Raw genomic sequence first — 17,780 nt, forward strand, 5'->3', positions numbered from 1 at the left:
ACACAGACATGTGCGCTCTGCATGGATGAGCAGATATAAACATCTTTTTTATTTCCGACTCTCGGCCCCTCTGAGACATTCAGTTGTAGGCAAACTTCCTTCTCCCTGGCTCCTTTCCTTTTCCCCTTTCCTCAGTCTGTTTCTTGTTCTTCGTATCATTTCCCCTTTCTGCGTTCAGTCTCTGCTTTGTGTTCGACTATGTTGAAGGTAAAACCATCCTCTCCAAGGGATGCAACAAGTACACCTGGATAAAAGCGAGAACAGACTCAGAGAGAAAGAAAGAGAGAAAAAGTTCTGGGTTGAAGCTGAGCACCTTTTTAAGACAGAGTTGGGAAAAAGTTCAAAGCAGATCTTTCAGAGTCAGCACTGAAAAGTCTAAATGTTGATTTTCCTAAGAGAAACACTCTTGGTGTTTGGGCGCTAAGATTTAGACTCTTCTTGATCCAGGAAAGTGGGCCAAAAGTGATGTTGGATGCTCATTTGGTGGTCGATTGATATATTAAAGGGGGGTGGCACGGACTCAAAGCGGTTTCACAATCAATAGAAGACATAAGCTTTATTAAAAGAGTACAGAAAGTCGATAGCCAAACTTGCACATAAAGGGCAAGGATGAATTATGGATGGGGCGTTGAATCAACTAAGGTACAAGACACAAGGATCAGCCAAAGTCCAAAAAGTCTAAGAAGGAATGCTAACAGATGTCTTTCAATGGTATTGCTAACTGTTTACAATCCCAGCATGAAGCTGAGGGAAACTGAAATGTTTGAGTTTGCATATTCACTGCAGGAAATCGGTGTTTGTTTCAGGGTGACTCTGATACTCATGCATGTGTCAGCACTACGAGTTAACCAAGGAGCCCAAAAGTTTGAATAAGAGCATTCAGATGCAGACACCTGTGCGTTCAAACAGAAAATGAGTGTATTAGTCACAGAGAATTGTTAATGGCTCTGCCACAGCAGCAGCACGAGCAGGAGAAGACGAATCAGGATGCAAATGAACGCACGATTTATAATGAGCAAATGTTGGGATGAATTTAGAGTTGTGTTAAATAAAACGGGTCGTCCTGTCTGTTTGCCTGCTTATTCCAGGGAGCGCCCGGGAGGCTCGGCTGAAGTGAATCCAGAGGGAGCTGAAGGCTGAGTGTGCAGCAGGGACATTTGGAAAGGAACTCAGTGCCCCTCCCCTCGGGGCACCTGACTAAAGACAAAGACTGGATGAATGCACTCTTCTTGTTCTCCCTGTTTCCTTGCATGCTCTTAATTTCTGCCTGCTTTCAATCCCAACTGCTTCACTAACTATACAGAATATTGGGACTGCTGGGGCGAATCTATCTGTACATTTCTTTTTTTTCTTTAGGAGTCAATATGAGTAACCTAGTGATATTTATTATGTGACAAGTCTTGATCTGAAGGATTGAAAGCCCTCAAAGTTAACAAGTCAACCCTGCACCCCAATGCTTACCACATAATTTGTGTTATCAATTATAAAAAGAAAACCTGAGAATCATGTAGAAATTGCTGCTAAAAATGCATTTATCACATTGTAAAAGGTAAATGGACTTCATCTTGTGTCACGCTTTTCTAGCCGTCTGACAACTCAGAGTGCTTTGAGGGAAGAATGCTGTTTACCTCTGTAAGTAAACGCAAATAAGTATGTGGATTTCTCAGCCAATGGAATACTGAACCAGGTTCTTTATCAGCTCCAGAAGTCAATAGAGGAAACTGATTTTCAACCTAACTTTAGGGGCACCAATATTACCCATGTTTTAGCCCCCCCTACGGATTGACGGGACCTCTCTGTTGACGCGGAGGTTGTTGACCTCCAGGACCATCAGTATAAACTCAAAGCAGCGGGAGCAACTTTGTGTGTTGCCAAAGGACACATCGGACATGTTGCTGCAGGAGCTGATAGTTCTAGTTTTGTCCACCAGATTTGGATGAGAAGGGAAATGTTTTCAAGAACCTTTAGTCAACTTGCTTTTTGGATCTAGTATGGAATTACCATGACCTGGATGACTGAGAACTGTTCAAATATAAAATAATAACTAATATAAAATAGTTTATGGTTAAAATTGGTTAACTTAGTTAAAAGCATTGCGGTGGGGTGGGACTGAGGGTGGTTTTGGGTGGTGGATCGGGGAGATAAGAGGGTTTTGGGTAGGGATGGGTGGCTTTATATTTTGTATTCTATACATCATGCAGCGATTTGTACTGTTCAAGTTAAAAACTCAATACTGCCCCCTACAGTATATGCAGGCATTAATTGATCTTTCTACCAATCATTTACCCAACTTCTTACACAGCAGACAGCTGGAGCAGTCGCTCAAAGCATCTTACACGACCATACACGGGTCCACATACGTTCAGGATTACGTGGGTTATTTCCAAATCATAGTGTATGTCTTTTTGTAGGAACAAACACGGACAGTGAGTCAGAGCAGCCCACAGACAAAGAGGAATGAAAGACAGACGATGGTAGACAAAGACAAGAAAGAATAGAAACATGTTGGTTTTGCTTCTCCCAGGTGATCATTAGAAGCAGGACTGAAACCATCCTGACAGGCCTGCTCTTCTGGACCCTAATAGCTTATCGATCGAGAGAGCCCATCCACCACTTTGCTCTCATAGGATACATACAGTAGCCAGCGTGAGCTACAAGTACAGTGACCCACAGGCAGTAAAGATAGCAGAGGCCTCATTGTTAACAGAATGATTGGGTTTTTTATGGACCCATCATCACGGAGGTGCAGTATTACATGTGCATTTGAAGTGATAAAGACACAAGAAGGATGATGAATTAGCAAAATGGGCTGGACACTTACTGGCTTCTACACCACTTTTCATTTGGCAAGCCCTAACATTATCAAAATGTACACAATGTAAGGACTGCTTGAGTGTCACTACATCAAACAAGATCCCCAGCTCCTGCAGCCCCATGTCCGATGTGTCCTCGGGCAAGACACTTAATCCAAAATTGCTCCCACTGCTTCGTCAGCAGCGTGTGAATGTGTATGAATGGGATAAGTGACTTCTGATGGTCACTTCACACAGCAGCCTCTATCATCAGTGTGTGAATGTGTAGGTGTGACCTGCGGTGTAAAAGTGCTTTGAATAGTCAGAAGACTAGAAAAGCGATACACAAGCTTAAACCCATTAACCAATAAGGGAGGGGCTATAAATTCAAATCTGGGTTTTACTCACAGCCCAAACAGGGTCAACATGTATTGAAAAAACATACTTACATTGAACCAGATTTCATCAGAGGTAATATGACAAGCTATTCTTACACTATGAACTATGAACTTAACTGCTACCAAGACATCTTATAGAGTTTGGAATTAACCGAGAACAAATAGAAGACACATCAGCATTAATACTTTTTTTGTGTCCCTATATATTAACAAACAGTACATGGAACATGCACAGAAGAAACCAAAGATGGGCTGTAAAGATTATCAGAAATAAACCAATTTGCTGATTTTATATTAAGTGATATCTCCAATGTGTTATCGCTGAGGGATACCTGGAAGTGACTGCTTCTGCTTGTGCAAAGTCACCGTGATTTGTTCTATACACTTGTGTGCTTGAAATACTTGAAATCCAGAGCAGTGAAGCAGGACTTTCCAATAGTTTGTAATCAGTATAGATGTACCCTTTTGTTCCCAACGCGGCTGCACAGTCGGCTAAATAAATTACCTTCTAATAGGCCATTTACATTTAGACCTGACAAACTAACAAAGCCACATAATGAAGTGAAGCCCACTGCACACGTCAGCAGTATTGAGTTACTTCTTTGATTTGTGAAGTGCCTTGCATCTGAAAAAAAAAATCAAGACAAACGAGCAAACAGGATCCAGCAGAGGCAACCGATTAAAGATGGTCATCCAAAGAGTTGGGAGACTAATGTGCTCTGAGTTTGGCCCCCGAGGCAACGATTAAACCCACGCTGAGTGCTGCTCCTGTACAAGCATCGCGACTCCTATGAATGGATTTTTAGTTATGAATAAGAAAGGAGTCATGAAGGGGGTTGGATTTATAGGAGGGTCCAGCTCCTTGTCCTCCTGCCCCTCCAAAGTTAGCCACCCATGATGAAAACCTCTCAGGTAGAATCAACCCTCCTCCAGCTCGCGTCCTTCCACCCCTCCATCCGCAGGGACAATTAATTAGTGATGCGAAAAAGGGAAGGATTAATCGATAGGCTGTCAGGCTACCGCCAGCCGAGGAGAGAGACCCTGCTAAACCCACCCGGACCCGATCTCATTACCGACGGCGGCCCACGCTCCGCTTTGCCAGGCAGCTGCATTCATCAAAGCAACGTCTCCCTCCCTGTTCTCTGAGCTTCATCCCTCTTCCCCTCCCTGCATGTTCGGCTTTTACCTCTTTGACAAGATGAAGGGGGGTAGGATGGCGGAGTGACACCCATTTAAAGAAGACAAGGTGGGGAGAAAAGCTTGAATTATAACCATTTCCGCAGATATTCCACAGGAACACCATTAAGAAGGCAACCGCTAGTGCATCTATTGTAACACCAGCTCCTCTTACTTTACAAAGTGTCAGAGGCAGCAGCGTGGTCGGTGGCAAAATGCTCCAAAATATGACAAATAAGGACTTTTCTTGTATCATTTTTGGGAGTTGTGATGTTGCCGATGGCTTTGATGGGGCATGTATTTGTTATGTAGTGAATGTACAGTATGTAGTCGTAGTTAGTCCATATTCTGTGTTTTTTTTTTTTGTTGGTGTATAATGTAAGCTATGTAACCAGCATACCTTTGTTAAACTGCAAAAACGCAAATCTTTTATTGAATTGCTTATGTTAAAAAAATAGCCGCCAATGTTTCTTGAAATAACGTGTATCTCATCTTCAGAAAGATCTTAATCAAATTCAAAAACTTAACCCCCAATGTCCACATACTCGCTCTACGGTCCGTCAGGGCCACTTTTTTGAAACATTGGACAGCGCACGCCCTGCCCCATTGGATCCGTTCTCTGGAACGTGAGTGCAGCCATGAGCAGCTGTACACACATCACAGGAGAACTGCAAGATCACAATACAGAGGAAAAACTTGTCTGTTCATTCAATGCCTGTTTTGAAGTAATGTTCATAAAGTTATGTAAAATACGATCGTGAGTCCATATAGACAGCAGAAAGTCAGAGTCAGGGCTCGTCTAACATGTCCTGTAAATAAATGTGAAGATGTCCTTGCAGATGCAACTTTAGCAGCCAGCTATCATCTGATTACAGTGCATTAATGTGTGCTTCTGACAGCTAGTTACGATTAAAGGGATACTATGTGTGTGTGTGTGTGTGTGTGTGTGTGTGTGTGTGTGTGTGTGTGTGTGTGTGTGTGTGTGTGTGTGTATGCATTTAAACATGCATCCCTCTGTGTGCATGTGTGTGTCTGTGATACCAGGGGCTGGGAGTAGAGGATAAAAGCCTCTGCCTCTCTCTGACACTTTTATCCGCGTCACCATCTGCCTTTATCTGACGCCAGCATCTCTTGGCTCCCCAACTTGTACCCTCAAAGCACTCCATCCACCGTGTTCTACTCGCCACTCATCTTGTCCCAGGCCACCGTCAAGTGTCAGATCACATTTTTCAAACCGTAATTAAACAGTTGCTGTCCTGAGCCCTTGACAGATCGCCTGTGGATGTTGAGAAAAGAAAAAAAAAGCAAGGGCAGTGGTCGCATATTTCTAAATAAAACGATGAATGTTCTTCTCATTTGTAAGAACTGAGAGAAAAAAGAGGTCACAGGGAAGCTAATGAAGTCAATCCACTATTAAACTGTGATTTTGACCACAAGAGGCCTGTGTTGAGAAGCATGCACACTGTGGTGTGCTGCCTCTCTATTCCTTCCTCAAATCAGCATTTGTCACATGCAGTGTAGGGTCAAGAGGAGAAAATATAGTCCCTGTTCCTTCCCCCTCTCCCTTTGTGCTCAAAGTAGACAGATGCAGTGAAGGATGGCTCCCTAACAGGTAATCAAAGGCAGCCCTTATTTAATGCTATGAGCCAGGACCGGACAGCCAGTGATGGAGGTACTCGGTGGAGCCCGCTGTGATCTGTGCACCAGCCCATAACTGCAGATGAGACACTTCCCACAGAGCAGTTAGTGCGACAACTTGCCAGTCGTAAATGTAATGACTGTCAAATGTGAGCTGTGCCTGTGAGAACCGCAATAAATACAAACAGACACCGCTGGAAAAAAAAAAAAAGAAAGTGCATTAAAAAAGATTGCGCAAGTCTTATTTTGAAAGGTGCATCCAGAGTGTTCTAACTTTATGCAAGCATCTGTCAGGCCATTTGGAAAGTTTATGAGCAGCTCATGAAGAGAATAGCTCTGATATTTGCTCCTTTCTTCATTAATGACTCATCCCGCTGTGCATAACAAATAACCTCAATTTACCACTATGTTTTTTTTCATGTGTCTTTATTGCCCTGGGTGAGAACAGCTACTTGAAAGACTCCATTCAGTCTTAAGAAAGGAATATTACTTCTGCTTGGATTAAAGGACCTGCATGGTAATTCTGTTAATACCTGATGAGTAATAAAGCTGAAGACAGCTAAAGTTTCTTGAGGTCCCTCTTGACAAGTTAGTTCCTCAAATTTAAAGTCAATTAACACTTTTGGACAAGGGAGGGATTTTCTGAGATGATCTTCCAACCTTGATTTACAAATCATCTGAGACAGGGAGCAGGGACGGCAAGACTTAAATGGAGAAAAATAAGCGATTCAAGCCAGATTGAATTGAAAGACTGTGGTACATTCAAGTCATTGAACATGTGCAGTTCTCCTGTAAAAATGGGCACTTTACATGGGTGTAAATGGGACTTCTGGAGCTTTATAGTCATTACTAAGTGGACTCAAGGATTTGCAATTCTATGCAACAATGGATGTTGCCACCTGATACCTACATGTGTTGGCCTAACCCAATCCCTGAATAACTGAATAACTCTTCGGTCGAATTCAATCAAAATGGATGAGTTTTAAGAATAAAGTCACCCTCCCGTTAAATGAGCTACTGATACTCTATGCTTTTTAGAACCAGGCTGTAAACATGTTTATTACTGCTGTAACAATGGGCATTTTAATATTGGACCTAATGCGGATTCTTCTTTTTTTTGCTTTTCCACACTGGCTTAATTGTTGGTTGCTATTTGGTAATTACATGTTGCTCATCTTGGCTAAGATGGATGTTATCGTCAAATAAGTTTATAGTGAAGCTGCCAATTTAGGGGTATTTGGCTAGCACTTTTGGATTGAGGCCTTTTGTTTATCAATGAGCTGGAGAGTCACTTGCAAAGATCCAAATTGAACGTTTGGTATAATGCAATGGAAAATTAGTTGAACTCAGCCTGGTGACTCAGTGCTCTCTGATAGGAGCTCTGTAGTGGTTTGTATGAAAATCTAGTTATCTATACAGGTTTAAAATTCAACAGGACAGGACTTTTTGCATGCCCAGTGTTCAAATTTTTTTGTGCAAAAAAGAAACATGCAGACAGTCAAACCATCAAGTCAGCCAAAAAGTTTTTGAATGCGGTAACTCTGCTTACACTCAGATATGATTGTTGGACAACAGGCTAGACTAAGTCACACAAATACTTTTTTTCTGATTGGACTGAGGCAGTTGTGTATCCTTACAATGACATCCATGCTGAGTGCACTGCCTAAAGAAAGCCACCTGATTCTTCACCTATTGTGGAAGTTCTTGAATTGTATCACTGTTGGAAACATTTTACCATAGAAGGACATTTTCAGCTTCCCTCAAGCGGCTATAATTTAATTCAGGTGGTTTGAATTTTGACACAGATTGCAATCATCTTTTTTAAAGTGGAAGAAATTAATTTGATTACATAGAGCAGTAAATAAGAAAATTACTTTTCCCTCCAATTAATCTGCTTTTATTAAAAAAAGAAACTTTTTCCAAGCGTTTAGAGCTTCAAGGTTCTTGCAAGGACATCTACCTTTTCCAGCAGCCACAGATGGAAGATTTAACTATCAACCCACCTCCATATCTGTCTGTGGCCTTCGTTCCCTGAATCTCACACCCCAGGCCCCGACGCTGGAAATGTCATGAAGATTGGCAAAAATGATGTCCTGACCTCTCAAATGACCAATTTTACCTCTACAGAGCTAACATCCTGTAAAAGTCATTTTTGGGACTAGGGGACAGCGTTAATGAATTGTAGAAGGCTTCAAACAAAACAAAAAACGGTTACAGAAGTAGTAAAGAATTAAGAGCTACAGTTCTATTTTGCTTTCAGTACTGAATTCAACTTCTCAAAGTTATTCAAACTTAAAAATTTGCTCGAGTTGGAGATTAATTGACACCATGGGGACAAAGAGGTACAAGGGATGTTCTAAATGTAAGGTCCACTTACTAAGTATTTCCCAGAGCTTTCTAAAGATTACCTCAGCCTTCTTCAGAACATGGAGTTTTAGAAGAATGAATCTCTCAGTTGAAGTGCAAACTAATTAATGAGCTCGGTGAGTGAATACCTTGGCCAATCTACTCGTCCATATTGTCCAGAGTAAGTTTGAAACATTTTCAATGCTTCTATACTTTTCATTACCACATCTTTTAAAACAATGAGATCTCCATTATGTTAATGTTTGTTAGTGTAGAAAAGTACTGAAGTTTTAACAAATGACACATCTTCAGTGAAATTTGTTTTACCCAATGAATCTGCACATAAATGCTGGCAATGTTTCATTACTGAAAACCAACATATGTGTGCAATTTAGGCACTGTGATTGACCATGTCTGCAGTTATTGGTAATAAAACCATCACCCATTATGGGGTCCCTGGCAAGTCTGTTTTTTTCTGCCATGGCATTGAAACAGGAATCAGTATTGTTTGATTATTTCTTGTATTATATCTAAATTTAAATTCTGATACCATAAAACGCTAATCTAGATAACACCAGACCGTGACCGCTTATGAAATTGAATAGTCACACCTTCATTGGGAATCAGTTATAGCCTAAAGGAAAATTCAAAAGACCTATAACACTCAACACCAGACACAAGCCAAGGCCATGTTCTGAGCTCTTCTTGGATTGTGGGAAACAATTAACAGGAAATGGAAATTGAAAACACACATTGGAAATTGATTGGGATGTCCATAGAGCACCAGATCAAAACAGCGCAAGTCATCAACAGGTAACTAGCCAGGATTATTCTTCAGGAATCAGATGTAGTTTAGAGACCATCCACATCCAACACCTAAGACAATCCTTGAAGAGAGATATGAGTCTTTAACCTGGTATTCACTTGACCAAGGTCAAGAACTTGGGTGAATCAATTTGATTACCAAATCCCCACCACTGTGACTACAGTAAAAACTACTGCTAATTCAAACAAGTGCATACTTTGGGAGTAACAAGCTACCAACATGTTCATCTGTGCAGCATGAGTAACGGGCAAATGGTAGAGTATCCTTGAAAATATTTCACCATTCATCCAAGAGGCTTAATTAGTTCTACTGGCTCTTTGGGAGTTCTGTGTTATTTAACTTCTCTGGGAGATTAAATACAGAGGAACTCCCCACCAGTAAGTGGAAGTGATGAAGCCAGCTGAATGAACAGCATCTTTTCTTTACAACCAGACTGCAAATACAGCAGTTCTTGCTCTACGACCGTTTGATATGTCATACCCTGGATTTTTACAGACGTGTGAGTAATACTGTGCTGCAAAGACAATATGCACAGTCATGGTTGGTCTGCTCTGATGACTCATTCCTATGGCATTTCCCGAATAATGAGTTCTCAAAGCACTCTCAAAATGCCAACTAGAAAGTTTTCATTATTTTCAGACACATTCACAGTAAGTAATTAGGCTGGAAACAGTGTCTTCTAAGAATATGGTATATCCTTTTTTTTAAGGCACCAGCTGTTATAATAGTCAGTTTGAGCACTTTGTCCAACAACTTGGAGTTCACATCATCGATCATGATGACAGAATGTCAAGAGTATGAAGTAAATAATGTCCTACCAAGTGTAAGAAAAATGGACAGAAACCAAGGGATTGGCAAGAAATATACAGGGAAAGGGTATTTAAAGAGAGGTGTGGATTGATTGAGATAAGGAATAATTATGCATGAAATACATGTCATTATCCTCTGTGCCAAATAATGCTTGTATTTCTAGTCAGACACAGTATCTTTCAGTGTTGTGTCATGTCCTGTATCCAGGCTGCAGGTATGATTTGACTCTTTGAAAGTGAATGTAACATCTGCTCTCATAACGCAATTTATTTTCTTTGAATTGTGCCAAACAAATAAAAATAACTCAGTCAAGAAAACAACCTTTGAATGTTATAGGAGTCAGTAAAACCAAACTAACCCAGAATGAGAAGTAAAAATGCTATTTTTGAACCACCAGCCAAAGCCAAGGAATAAGGCCCCGGGAGTTGAACCTCAAGGCCACCATCACTGTTTGAACGTGGAGCTATTTGTAGTTTGATTGGGTCCGCGAGGCCCCCATCAGGTGAGATGATATAGGGCCGTGGCTCCTGAGTTCTCAGGTCTAATTTGCCTGTACTTCTCCCCTCAACGAGAGATGGGAATAATTAACAGGACCCAAACACCCACCACGGGCTGAACAGAGTCATTTAGGGGAGCGACTCGGGAGGAACGGTAGCAAATGAAATGTAATTGCAATGGGAGCTGAGCAGCCGGGCTGGTGAATCAGAGTCACTCGTGTGTGTGTGTGTGTGTGTGTGAGAGGGAGAGAAAGTGAAAGAGCGATGGGAAAGACATGAGGGAATGGAGGAGTAAATGAAAGACACAGAAGGTAGATAGAGAAGATGCAGTCGAAAGAGGAGCAAACAAAATAGTGATTGCTCAGTAATTGTGAGCGATGGACAGATATTAACAAAGGGGAGCCATGGTTCAACTCAAACTGTTGACAAAGTTTAATTGAGGTAAGTATCAGTTTATACACATGACACAGGAAGCACATCATCTCATTAACTGTCCGGGGTTGGCCTGGTGGGCCCCCACCTTGATTTCTGATTGGCCACCCCAGGTGCCACCAAAAGTCCTGAAGTCAGATTGTCTATTTGTCTTGTCATTGCGCTTGATTTTTTAGATTTCCCTTTAAATTTCATTGAGTATAAAGAAGTACTTCCATAAGCCTCTGCTGTATTTAGGGTAGCTGGAGAGCTTGCAGAAATGGAAATCTAAAAACCTCAACAGGCAGACTTCTAAGAATATGGTATATCCTTTTTTTTAAGGCACCAGCCGCCATAGTCTTCATAGAGGGGAGCTAGATAAGGAAATTTGCCATTTGCATTTCAGGGGAACTAAATATTGGCTCTAATTACTTTCTCCTTTTCTACCAATACTTATAATCCTCATGTTTTAACGTAAATCTGACCAAAAACAACCTATTAAGTATTCAAAAGCAACACAAATATTACCACCATTCACCGTACAGTATTTGACCATTTAAAGACAAAAGCACTTGAACGGTTTTCCTGCAACCACATCATCATTTGTTGTGCTAATTGCATCTACAATTGGGATCTTTTCATCCCAGTAATTATAACTATTTATCGACCACGTAAAGAGCACTCAAATTGGCATTGACCCACTTGGTGCATCCACAATGTTCTCCCCTTGTACACTTTCACCGATCCGTCTTTCTTTCCCATCATCCCTTGCTCTGTCCCTCTCAGTTTACGCAGCACTGGATGAGAAGTGACCCAAGGTCAAGTATGTTCCTGTCGCCTCCAGGCACGGTCAGCCCAAACAAATTGGGGTCACTGGGATGTTGGAGTGGTGTGATCACACACACACTTGTGCAGATGGCTTAGTGTAGATAAGTGTAGATACCAGTGATAGTGTCTTATCACTGCAAACTTTAAGAGAGTGTAAAGGAACTGCTGGACACTGCTACATCTTTTTAACCAGCCGGTACAGTGAGCACCGTTTTTATGGATCTGTAAATGTTAAATTGTGTGACTCCGGCAACATGATGAGTAGAGCAGAGCCACCAGGTGTGGTCTTAGTTGGTAATTAACAGAAAGGCTGCCATTAAAATGAAAATGAATGTAATTTTAGGTAGAGGAAGCACAGGGGTCAATGAGACAATTAGAGTCGGTGTGAATGCGTTTTTAAATGCCTGCTGTCCCTTAATTGCCATTTTAAGCTATCATTAGAGGTGGTTTTAAATGACCTTTAAGCCTAACATATGAAAGCAATAAAAGCAGAGAAGAGGCTAATAACTTGTGAGACAGGGGATAAAGAGATATGCTGTTGGGTGACTAGTAATTTTGTGGACTTTAAACACATGGATCCCTCTTTTTGACCCTTGGCATACACACACCTTAAAATGTAAATGCCATTTGACGAAAATTCATTAACTCCTTAAGAGCATTTAATGCCAGGTTTTATGGACCAAAGATGGAGAGTCTACATGGGCTGAACTGGAATCACATTATGAGTAAATACACAAGAAACAGCCCCTACTTTAAGCTTTCTCAAATGGCATTTGGGCCTGATAGTCCATCCATCATACTGTACTTGCTACAACTCTAAAACTTTTACCAAATGAAAGTCAAAGTGAGCAGAAATGTTGTGATGCTTCCATTTTGCAGGGATTATAAAGTCTTCACTCTGTTTTACTTTGCTGCAAAACCAATGAAACCTATGTCCTTCCATATTTTGCGTTCAACTAACGTCAGACTGTACCTCATTAACATACCATCACAAAATGTAGCCAACTGTGAAAACATTTTGATGTGATGCTAGATTTGGCTTGGTAAATGTTGAAAATTGTATTTGACAGCATTTGCATTTCAAAGTCAAGGAGTGATAGTAAAAACAGACAACTCTATGTTGTCCAGTTTAAGTACAGATTTTTTTGGATTACTTTTTGAAATTACTTTGAAATCTTCCTTAAAGCGTGACTCCATTTGGCGGTTTTTGCCCTTGGTTTTGTAAGGTTGCAGCAGCCAACATGAGGTTATGTATGATCACCATGCTGATGTTTGCTCTTGCCTCATGCTGTGTGGATTAAAGACACATAGATGCAGTGATTTGAGGATGATTGACATAATGGTAAAAGGTCATATCCTGATATCTTGCAACACTATGCCAGTACCAAAAAGAAATACAAAGCAGAAAACAAACTAACAGAAAAGATGACAAATCTACCATCAACTACAGTTACAACATAAGCTTTTCTGAGTTATTCATCAAGACCTAAAACTTCAGGCAGATTCCAACAACAAGCTTAAAGACTCAACAAGTGTCATGGTTATCCATAAAATAACCAAACCTGGATTTCTAAGTCCATTGGCAACGTCCTACAACATGCACTCCACCTTCCAGTTCAACTTCCCTGTTCTGATATATCCATTTTTTTCTGTCTGGGTTTTTCCTGGTGGTTCATCTGCCTGATCATAGACAGAGAAAACATTCCCACATCATTCCATCCCCCAAAAGTAACCCAAAGGAGTCTTACTATGTGCAGCTCCAGGTAGTCTCCCAGTCCTTTGGCGCTCTCTACCCTGACCAGAACTGCCTCCTTCAGCTGCGTGCTGAAGCCCACTGCCAGCCGGTCTGCCCGTGTGCTCGGCCGGTCATTGGGTGGCCAGGTATATGTGATGAGGGCTCCGCCTCTTCCGAAGATGTACGTTGTCCCAGCTGCAGGAAAAGATGAGAAAAAAGTGCATCAAGAATTAACATAAAAGACAGTTCAACTGGTTTTACAGCAAAACAAATTAAATACGATACGATGCCATGACTCGTATCCTGAAACATAAATACAGATTTGTATTTCTGTTGCAGTTGATGTAAAATCAATATAGCCCCCCCTTTATAAGGATAACATTATAATAATAAACCTTAAATGTGTAAAAATCATTTAAAATGGTTTGCTGATGTACAGGAGTGGAATGCAAAGTTAGAAGAAGCCAGTATCTGAAAAAAATCATAGTTAGCATAAGGCTAAAGCTACATCTTTAGGTTCTCTTTTGAAGCGAGCTTCATAGAGGAAGTGTAATCGGTAGCTTTTGGTTGTAATTGTAAGAGGCTGCATCCTTGTGATATTTCTCACAACCTTAAATAAACTAGTGGCAAATGTCTGACATGTTCCTGAAGGCAAATAAGCTAACAAAGGAGATAAAAATGTAGATTTTATCCAGGCCCAAAGGGTCTTTACATACAAGAAGGAGGACCTTCAAATCAAATCTGAATACAAGAGGGAGTCATTGCAGAGCAGCTCTAACGACCTGAATACTAATTATATTGACCCCAGTTGAGTTGGACAATAAAATGTAATGGCATGGTGTCATGTTGTGGTGTATTGTGTTGTATCGTATTTTTCTGTATGGTATGTTCATGTAGGTCATGGTATGCTATCGTTTTGTATTGAGTTGTGTCGTTTGGTATCATATCATTCTTATGGCATGCTATGTTATTGTACTACATAGTTAAAGGGTGCATGATGACAACATTTTGAGCTGTAATCAGTCGTAGGTTTAAGAACAATAACATATTCAACAATATAATCTCACATACTGACAGCATCATCAATTTTGCAAAGAGAATCCCTCTCTCGGTGAAGGAGCACAAATTAGTTATATGAGGAAGGATACAGTACAACAATCATGTGCAGCTTTAGCACCAGTAACTCGCACCATCACTGGCTGTCAACCCCCTTTGAAATGTTAATGTACCGCGCAAGTGCAACTTCAATTGCCAACAGATGAGGAGCATCAAAGTAGGGCAAACTGAAAAACTTTGCATTGGCCATGTTTTAAGTATACAGTAAAGGAGTGGGCCTCAATGTCAAAAAAAAAAAAAAAAAAACTTTTCCGAAACTGTATATTGAGAGCCAGCCTTAAAAACATAAATAAGTGAAATTATACTCAACTGGCACACTAAGAGATTTCATGTTTGAACTGTAGCAGAGGAGTTAGGACTTGGCTTTGCTCCAATAAGCTCAGTGGTGAATGAGAAATGACGGGCGTTGGCTGTGATTAGCATAGAGTAATGAAGCCACGGTGAACTGCTTTCAACCCTGTGGGATGTCTATCATAAATATGCATACGTATTAAATGCAGGCTGTGAGGGTATGTAGTAATGCATGTAGAAGCTGCATATTTAGCTTTAATACCTCCCTACCGGCAGAACCAAGAGACATATTGTCATATCTCATTGGGGGATTAATTTTTTATTTAAATTTTCCACAAATGTATCTCTCAATGACCTCATATCCATGCTTTCTGATTTGATTGGTGTTTTTCTAAATGCTTATATATTGGGGGTCCTTTGGGAACAGCATATAAACCACCGCTCAATAAGCAGTACTTTTAGTTGGAACTACTTTTTTGACACAAGTACGTCCAACTGGGAAGAGACCAAGGGGAAGACCCAGAGCACGCTGGAGGGATTATAAATCCCTTCTTAATTGGGAATGCATTGGGATCACCCAGGAGGAGCTGGAAAACGTTGATGGGGAGAGGGACGTCTGGGGCGTCTTGTTTAGGCTCTGGCCACCACGAGCCGGCCCATGATAAGTGGAAGAAAATAGATGGACGGATGGATGGACTACTTGTTTGAGTTCATCTTGCCATGAGTCCAAAGTGAAAACATCACACCCTAGTGGGCAGGAAGTTGCACTAGGTCAGTCATTTTCTAAATCAGAAACAAAAAATGGAAGATCCTGTGACAAGCTTTATGTCAACTTTGGCATGACTCATGGACAAATGGATACCCTCAACTCTTTGCTGAAGTTGTCCTGTACATGTGTAGGTAGCAGGGTTGTCACGAAACAATAATCTTGGACTCTGATTATTAAAATTCAAACAATATCAATAAAGTTTTGATACCATGGGAAAAAAAAACATATCCTAGACACAACAAATGTGGTTATTTTGTATTATTAAGTACAACAAAACTCAAGCATACTCCTGCACACTGTCTGAAGTGCACAAATACATTGACAACATTTATGGTAAAGAAACATTGCCAATATATTTTTTTTATATTTTCGATATTGTAAGCTCATCTGCTCTCTGTTTGTAAGAGGCATCAATGTAACTTTCACACCAAAAAGACTTGAGAAATGTCAGTATTCGCCAACCTTTGAATTTGAATGGACCCCCGCTGCATTCTCTCTTTCATTGGTTACAGCTGTGGGTTAAAATATGACTAACGATCTGACGTTTCTGTCAAGCTTTGGCACCTTTTGATACTATGAATCATTGCCAAAAATGTGTTATTGAAAAAGTATCAAGATAATGGATATTTAGACAACCCTAACATTTACTGTAGTGTTTCCTGAAAATAATTTAAAATATCATACGACTTCCTTTTAACAGTGACACATATCACTTACTGGAAACACTTGCTGTTGAAAATATGAACAGGCTGTTTCTTCAATGTTCTCTTAATCTCATCAGACACCTACCCCCCGGCAGCCGTTACCAGCATTAAAAGTGAGGATAAAGAAATAATCAATCCTGTCACTAAGAGCCTCATCTGCTTTTATTAGTCATAAAGAGACATCACTATTTATTTTAGTCTCTTTCATGACCAAATAAAAACTCCTCATAGGGTCTTTAACTCCAACTCTACTAGAATAACACTTGTCTTTTCTGTTATTTAATGAATGTCTAGAGGAAGTGTATTGCATTACTAATGATGTATAATGTTTTGAGAACAGCCCAGTAAACAGTTTGCTGTGATGGTAACCACTGAGTGACGCCAAATTTTTGGCTCCTAAAAAAGACATCAATTCTGATAAATGTAAATACTTTTTTGCCCTTTGCATACCGTAGACTGTATGAAATATGGACTTAGTCTTAGTGCAAAACCCATAGGTTTCTGAAGCTTTGATGAAGTTTTGATAACCATTGAGGCAGTCACCTGATTAGAATTGCTGTCACAAATTAACTTTCAGTCAATTTAGCAAAAGGCAAAGAGGTGTAGCTGAGGCGGGGCTTTAGCCTCCTGACAGACACCATATCAGTCAGATGAGGCTTGCGCCAAATTATTCAAATGTATGCATATCTCTAAGTCTTTAAATAACCAAAACAGATGAGTTAAAAAAAAAAAAAAAAACAAGGCTGTAAACATGTCTATTTCTTCTGTTTAAATGGGCATTCAACCACGGGTCCTTTGGGTCTTGCAGACAGAAGTGATTAGACACTTGAAGAACTACGGTTTTTGGCCCTTCCCCATTGGCTACAATGTTGCTTCCTACATGCTGGCCCAAAATCATCCCTTTGTCTCTCTCCAGTCGACGCCACTGTGAGTCTTGACTGCTGCTCTGGTCAAACAATGAACCACTTTAGCTCCGTTCATCCCACTCTATCTCAACCTAAGAACATCCCACCCCTTACAAAAACCTCCTGCATGATATATATACTGTCGACTTGTTCCTCTATTGATACCAGTATTGGAAATAACTCCAATACAGCCTCATTGGGATAATAGCAAAGGAAGGTATGGGCACTTTTGTCATAGTCACCAAATTGTTTGTCAATCGATTCAGCTTCACTGCACCAAAACATTCAACACAGAGAGTGTCATTAGGCCACCAGGGATTTATTACATGCGCTACAGGAAAAAGCTGTTTTAAGGCAGCTAGAAGAACTCTTTTTAGGTAATTTATCTTGGGAGGCCAGCAAACAAAAACACTGTGCTGCTAGCAGACAGAGCAACATTAGTCAGAGCTGGTAAAATGTCACCAATTTGGCAAAAATTTTACTCTGGGAAGTCCCAACAAAGAAACAACAAAGTGAAGAGTTTGCAAGGCTTCCGTTC

General features: G+C 40.6%; 1 protein-coding gene across 6 annotated transcripts in view; it reads right to left on the reverse strand.

The window, feature by feature from the left end:
• Positions 1-17,780, reverse strand: part of nrxn2b (neurexin 2b) — a 784,571-nt gene that overhangs the window by 117,096 nt on the left and 649,695 nt on the right. For all 6 annotated transcript variants that reach the window (XM_065950814.1, XM_065950813.1, XM_065950811.1 and 3 more), the window contains one exon: positions 13,471-13,652. In XM_065950814.1, the coding sequence (XP_065806886.1) occupies positions 13,471-13,652 (182 nt within the window). The remainder of the gene's footprint in view (positions 1-13,470; positions 13,653-17,780) is intronic.

This window comes from Labrus bergylta, chromosome 22, assembly GCF_963930695.1.
Source record: "Labrus bergylta chromosome 22, fLabBer1.1, whole genome shotgun sequence".
Taxonomy (NCBI): domain Eukaryota; kingdom Metazoa; phylum Chordata; class Actinopteri; order Labriformes; family Labridae; genus Labrus; species Labrus bergylta.